The sequence below is a fragment of the Lygodium microphyllum genome, chromosome 23, assembly GCF_053477565.2.
Source record: "Lygodium microphyllum isolate KBCC chromosome 23, Lygodium_microphyllum_v1.1.10, whole genome shotgun sequence".
NCBI lineage: Eukaryota > Viridiplantae > Streptophyta > Polypodiopsida > Schizaeales > Lygodiaceae > Lygodium > Lygodium microphyllum.
In genome coordinates this window covers 62,743,071-62,749,192 of record NC_141157.1, presented here as the reverse complement: position 1 = coordinate 62,749,192, position 6,122 = coordinate 62,743,071, and the positions used below count along the sequence as shown (strand labels likewise).

The window sequence follows — 6,122 nt, the reverse complement described above, 5'->3', positions numbered from 1 at the left end:
TGGTATAGACTATTTTGCGTGTTTGTGTTTTGTTTTCTATTTGACTTGATTAGGAACACCACTCCACCTTCAAAGACAGCGAGCCATGAAATATACGTGATCATCACCAACCTGACATGGAAGAATTTGCACCAATTAGTAAGGGCACACATGATGACCCAATCATATGAGGTTCAGCATGGTTCCATGGGGTGTGAATGACTCTCTCTCTCTCTCTCTCTCTCTCTCTCTCTCTCTGACATTTCTTATACGATACGCAATGGATTCATCTCGACCTCCCCCTTAAATTAATGAATCAACTCATAGTACTACTGGTATTGAATCGGGATTGAACGTGTTGAGCAAAAGGTGTGGAGTATTTATTATCTTGTAGTTACTAGCGACGTCATGAGCTTGGGAGAGGAGAGGGAGGGCCCTACCCAGCCAGCCAGCATCCATCATAGGTAAGGCTGTGTGTGTAGTATTGCACTTTCTTGTGGGGTGTCTGCTGCAGAGAGGAAGGATCCAAAATTTGACCGGGAATCGAGACAAGTACTTCCTTTTGTGAGAGAGAGAGAGAGAGAGAGAGAGAGCAGAAGAAGAATTACAGAGACAGCGAGGGCCGAGAGAGAGAGAGAGAGAGAGAGATTGTCTCAGGGCTGTTGTTTTGTCCGACAAGAGAGAGAGAGAGAGAGAGAGAGAGTGTGTGTGTGTGTGTGTGTGTGCGTGAGCGAGAAGAAGAGAGACAGAGAGATTGTCTTTGGGCTGTTGTACTACACTGTACAGACAAACAGCGAGAGAGAGAGAGAGAGAGAGAGAGAGAGAGGGAGAGGGGGGGGAGGGGTATCATAGGGCTATTGTAATACACGAGAGAGAGAGAGTCTCATTGCTGTTGTTCTACTGCACCAGGGCGGCCGATGCATAATAGGATACAAAGGACGCATCATATCGGACACAAGGCGAGATTGGATCTTTTTCTATTAGCTTGTATCAATTCAATATGATTCCCAATTGGGGCGGCATCAGCGTCTAGAGTCGAGCCTTTCCAGACGGCAGAGTATCTATTTTGGAGGCATAGGGGGCCCCTCTCATGTATGGCTTTTGCTCTTGGATGGATCAGCTCTCAGGAGAGAAGCCTTCAGCTTGTGAGAATGTGCAGTGATCGCATAGATTTAGCCTGGTCAATTCACCCGATAATGTGAATCTCTACACCGTGCCTGCTTAGCCTCTTATTTGATACGGCGAAAACGTGCAATCCTTTCTTGGAGTCCGGCGCTGCGCCGGGGCAGGCAAGGATTGTGAATTTAAGCTGTTCTGGAAATAAGAACAGTAGTATGGCTTAGCAGGCATTCGGATTAGGTTAAGCTCCAAGCCTTGCCAGAAAATCGAATTCATGATTGAGCTCCTGGCTCTAAGAGCTGTTTAAGACAAATACTGATTGAACACAAGCGCTTGGCTGCCACAGCCTGATTTCGAAGTGTTTGGACAGCCAATATTGGCTGAAAACAAGGCAAATCCGTAACTTTCTGTGAACATCTTTCTGATCATCAGGAAGAGGATAAAAAAGAGATTGGGTTTATAGGCTGTGAACATCTTTCTGATCAGGAGGATAAAAAAGAGATTGGGTTAATAGGCTCGTGGGTATTGAAGGAAATGGCCGACCAGGGGAACTGCGGGACGACATCCAATTGCTCACCATCTCCACCCCAACTGCAGCTCTATCAGACCATAATCTTCGCCACACCTGTCCTCTTTGCTTTCATGCTGCTGCTCCTCTTCTGCTTGTTTTACCTTCGCAGACGCAGAGGGATGAACATCCAAACACAAATGCGGGCTCAATTCTTCGCAGGAGGACTGATGGCAACGGTAAACTGTTCCTTTCACTTGTAAGGAAGTACGGGAAGATGACGAGCCTTAGACCTCAGGGCCGCATTGCCGCCCTTCTAACATCACTGTATTGTTGGGAGTTTTCAGTATTTCTGCTTTAGTAAATATCAGGCATGTTTGTTGAACCACTTCTTATCTTACACACAATGTTCACTTTCTCAGCCGCCCCCGGAGCATGGTCTTAGTAGATCTATGAGACAGAGGCTTCCCATCATTCTTTTCGACGAGAAGTTTGCTGCCACCTGCCAAGACACTCAGTATGTGTTCCCTCTCTCATGTTTTAGAATACAGTAATCTGTCATGCAGCTTGTCAAATAGAGTTTGCAGCATTGTCATGCATGTATCAGCAGGCAATGATTCATTGTCTATGTTTTCGTATATTTGATGGACCTAACATTTAGCCAGCAAGACGGGTCGTATTGATAATAGTGATCGCTTCATCATGTTACTGATGTGTGGTTTGTGTTCATAAGTGTATAAAAACCCAACTTTAGCACTCCTTTGACATATGTGTTTGTGGGAGCATGACTCTGTACACAAGAGGTCAATATTACAAACATTTACAATTGTACGGCCAATGTTAATGGAAAATGTATTTAAGCATCCTAGGGCAGGTATAATTTCTGACCTGGCAATGAAATCAAAATCAAGAGTTTCTAACTGGAACTTGGATATTAAGATCAAGAACCACAACAATAGACAGGTGTTTCTATTCTGAAGAAGCAATCAATGTGTGGTCTTCTTGGTTGTGGATCTTTCATTTTCTTGGAATCTTCCTTAGCAGCGTTTGGTGCAGGTGTGCTGTCTGCCTGGGCGATTATCAACCAAATGAGAAGCTGCAGCAAATGCCCTTCTGTAATCACTCCTTTCATGCACAATGCATAGATGAATGGCTTGCAAAGCATGCCACCTGCCCATTATGTCGCATTTCCCTTCTTGAGGGGATGTCTCAAGATGCCAACAGCATGGAGCTCTTGCTCAGACGTGATGGAAACAGGATATGGGAGGAGAGGGTGGTGAATGAACTCCCTCATGTTATACCAGATTTTTCCAGTGGGGCCAGCAGCAGTAATGCCACACCTACCGAGAATGCCAACCGATTGAACAATGACCATGCAGCTGTAAACATAGACCGAAGCTAGAATGTGTCTGGGAATTTTAAACGCTCCTGAAGAGTGTTTCAGCCTGCATCTGACTTAGTTTGTGATCAGTGAAGGAGGTTGCTGGATTGATGGGCTACAGCTTTGCCATCATGTTATTGGTATACTAGTACGTTCATGCTCTGATATTTTTCATCTGCTGACTGGGGTATACACTAACTTCCATTTACCATGTCAGACATATTTTAGATGTACATCTTTGTGTCAAAGGTGTTATTTGCCAAGATTCCTTATTTCCTGTGACGTGCAGAAGGACATTACTCCCCTCACACCAGTAAAATAGCTTTGGGAGACCTTGAGGTGCTAATTTCTGCCACTTTTGGGCAAGCAAAATACATGTGGGATGACTTTATGAAATGTGGTATCCAGTAACATGCAACAGAGAAGCAGGCTTTTTCAAGCATGAAAGGAGATAAGACAGATACAATTTGCACATTGGTTTAGCATCATTCTTCTGGGCCTTACTAGAATTTTGGCCTTGGTGGGTGACGTGCATGCATCTCTTTATGGTTGGAGAAATGTATGCTGGAGCTGTCTGACTTGGTAGTTCAATCACTGACACGGTAGGATGGTATGCAGTAAGAGGTCTCAGAGAGGCTCTACCCATAAGGCATGCTGGGGTTTGGATACTTGCAGGGGTTACCTTGGTCAAGGGGTGTGGCATCCCGCCTCACCTCAAGGTTCAGCCAGAAAGCAATACTGTCATTTGAGCTGATGAACAGCAAATGGAAAACACCCATATATCTTGGGAGAAACAGGTCACAAATGGGTCCGCACTTCACAAAAAGCCAGCCGGTATGAAGACATCTTCCCAGCAAAACACTTGGTGCCTTGGCATCTAAATCTCATTGTCAGGATGATCATTACCGTAAGAGTTATAATAACACAGTAAAAACAATATCAATACTAGTATTGGCCTTTTGCCCTTCAAAATCATAATAATTGAATTAGACCCGATTCTAAAGGTTCAACTTCAGGGAAGGAAGCCAATGCTAAAACCTTCACAAACTCCCATTGACATGTAAATCTTGGATTATTTAGAATGAGTAATCTGGTCTTTTGCCAAGATTGGGCTTGCAAAACTAATGAAGGTACTATACACCAAATCATTGAATTGAGCATTTTAGGCCTCTGGCTACCACAACCAAGCTGAATTGTAATCTAAATAATCAGGCTGTGAGTCCACATAGAAAAGAGTGTGCATGAGCCAGAAGCTAGCAGTACTTTTATAGATTCATCTGCATGCATCATGCACAAACAAACATACTTCTTCTTTTTGCAGCGAGGCAGAGTCGGTTCTTAAATGACTTTCAGAGAGTGGCTCTCCTGTGTACCCACGGACAAACATACAGCTCTGAATGTAGAACCATTGTTTTGGTTCTAACAATCATAGGGCTCACTCAAGAGCCATTTGTCAGGCTACAGACGTTAATTTCAAAAGCATGAAATACAAATTCTAATGTTATTGTTGAAGTCCAACTGCCTAAAGCAGTCTTTTAAGGACAACTCTCTGGACATCAGACATGAGGTCCTCTGAATAACCAAGTATAACCAATTCGACAAGATAGGCCATTGAATATGCCTTTGAGAATGTATAGATGTTCATAGTGCCAAGTGATTTATTGGGGTGAAGTCCCAAGAAACAAGGGTGTGATTCTAAGCCCCCGATGCATGTTGAGAATTTTGAAGTTGCTACCTCTCAAGAAACAAGGGCCTGCATCGAGAGATCAAGGGCAATTTAACCTAATCATGGAGTATTAAGGAAATTGTAACCAATGAAATTAATTAGAATTTCCTTTTCTTAATGCCAAGGGAACTCATAGGTAGAGTTCCTTTTTTTTCCCAATACAAGTACACATAAGGGCCAAAGCAAAGTATGTAGTAGCCCAAAATGAGAGATAAGGGTCAATTTTGCTATTTATAGTTGATTATTACTAAAAGGAGGTTCCTTTCTTGTCACCTAAATGTATAAGAAGGCTACAACTAAACCCTAAAGTGACTGCAAACATGATAATAGAACTTGTTAAGTGGTAAATGAGGAGTGTCTACTAAGAGTGTAAGTCAAATTGAGCAATGATCTAGGTGACAATGTTTTTCTTTTAGATAAATCTTCACTTTTTTGGGTACAAAATTAGGTCATTTTCTAGCCCCCAAAATTATAATGATAGCCCAAGGTTCAAACTTTTGGTAAAATTGTTGGGTGTTTAAAACTAGATTTATCTTTTTAATAGAAGAAAATGATGCATATATGTGGAAGATTATGGAGGAATATATAAAATCATGTTAAAGTTACTTTTAAAGTTGAGGACTTTGTCGCTAAAACTATGATAAGTTTTCAAGGGAGGTGCTTGGAAACAAAACACTACTTGGAGTGGGTTGTGGCTCAAACCAAATAAAGCTCATTCTCTATGTGTAAAGGAAGAGGTATCTTTCAAACCCTCTTTGGTGAAACACTTAGGACTCAAGGAAAGGTTGGTAAGATCAAGGCACAAATATTTGAGTCCAATTCAATTCAAAAAGAACTAAGAAAATGATACCTAGTCTATTTGCCAATTATACATTGTGTAAAAAAATTGACATGGCTAAGCAATTAAGACAATGTCTTTCCAAACTAGCTATCAGAACTACTCCATGTATGAATTGGATCACAAATTTGAGTTGATCCTAGAAGCTAAACTTGTATCCAAAAGACCCTATAAGATATATGCACCCAAAGCAACAAAGATTAAGAAATAGCTAAGATAATTTATCAAGCAAGGCTTCATCCAATCAAGTGATTCACCTTTAGGAGTCCCCCATGCTTTTTCACAAGGAAGACATATCTTTAAAACTAAGCATTGATCTCAATGGGTTAAATCAAGTGATGTTGTAAAACAAGTATCCTATACCACAAATTTATTAACTCCTTATAAGACTTCATAGAGCTAAATATATTTTCAAATATTGATTTGAGATCAAGATATTACTAACTCAAGATAAAAGGCTACACTCCTAAGACTACCTTTAACAGATGTTATGGTCATTGTAATTTCTTAGTAATGCCTCTTGATGTAGAATATATTCTAGCCTTATCTAGACAAATTTTTACTAGTATTC

At 41.3% G+C, this 6,122-nt stretch overlaps 1 protein-coding gene across 1 annotated transcript; it reads left to right on the top strand.

The window, feature by feature from the left end:
• The first annotated feature begins 261 nt into the window (after nt 1-261).
• On the top strand, nt 262-4,539 carry LOC148016251 (RING-H2 finger protein ATL58-like). The gene is made up of 4 exons (XM_087664352.1): nt 262-443; nt 889-1,845; nt 2,029-2,123; nt 2,663-4,539. Exons 2-4 carry the CDS (start codon nt 1,633-1,635, stop codon nt 3,006-3,008), a joined length of 654 nt encoding a protein of 217 aa, XP_087520478.1. The 5' UTR covers nt 262-443; nt 889-1,632; the 3' UTR covers nt 3,009-4,539.
• The last annotated feature ends 1,583 nt before the right edge of the window (nt 4,540-6,122 follow it).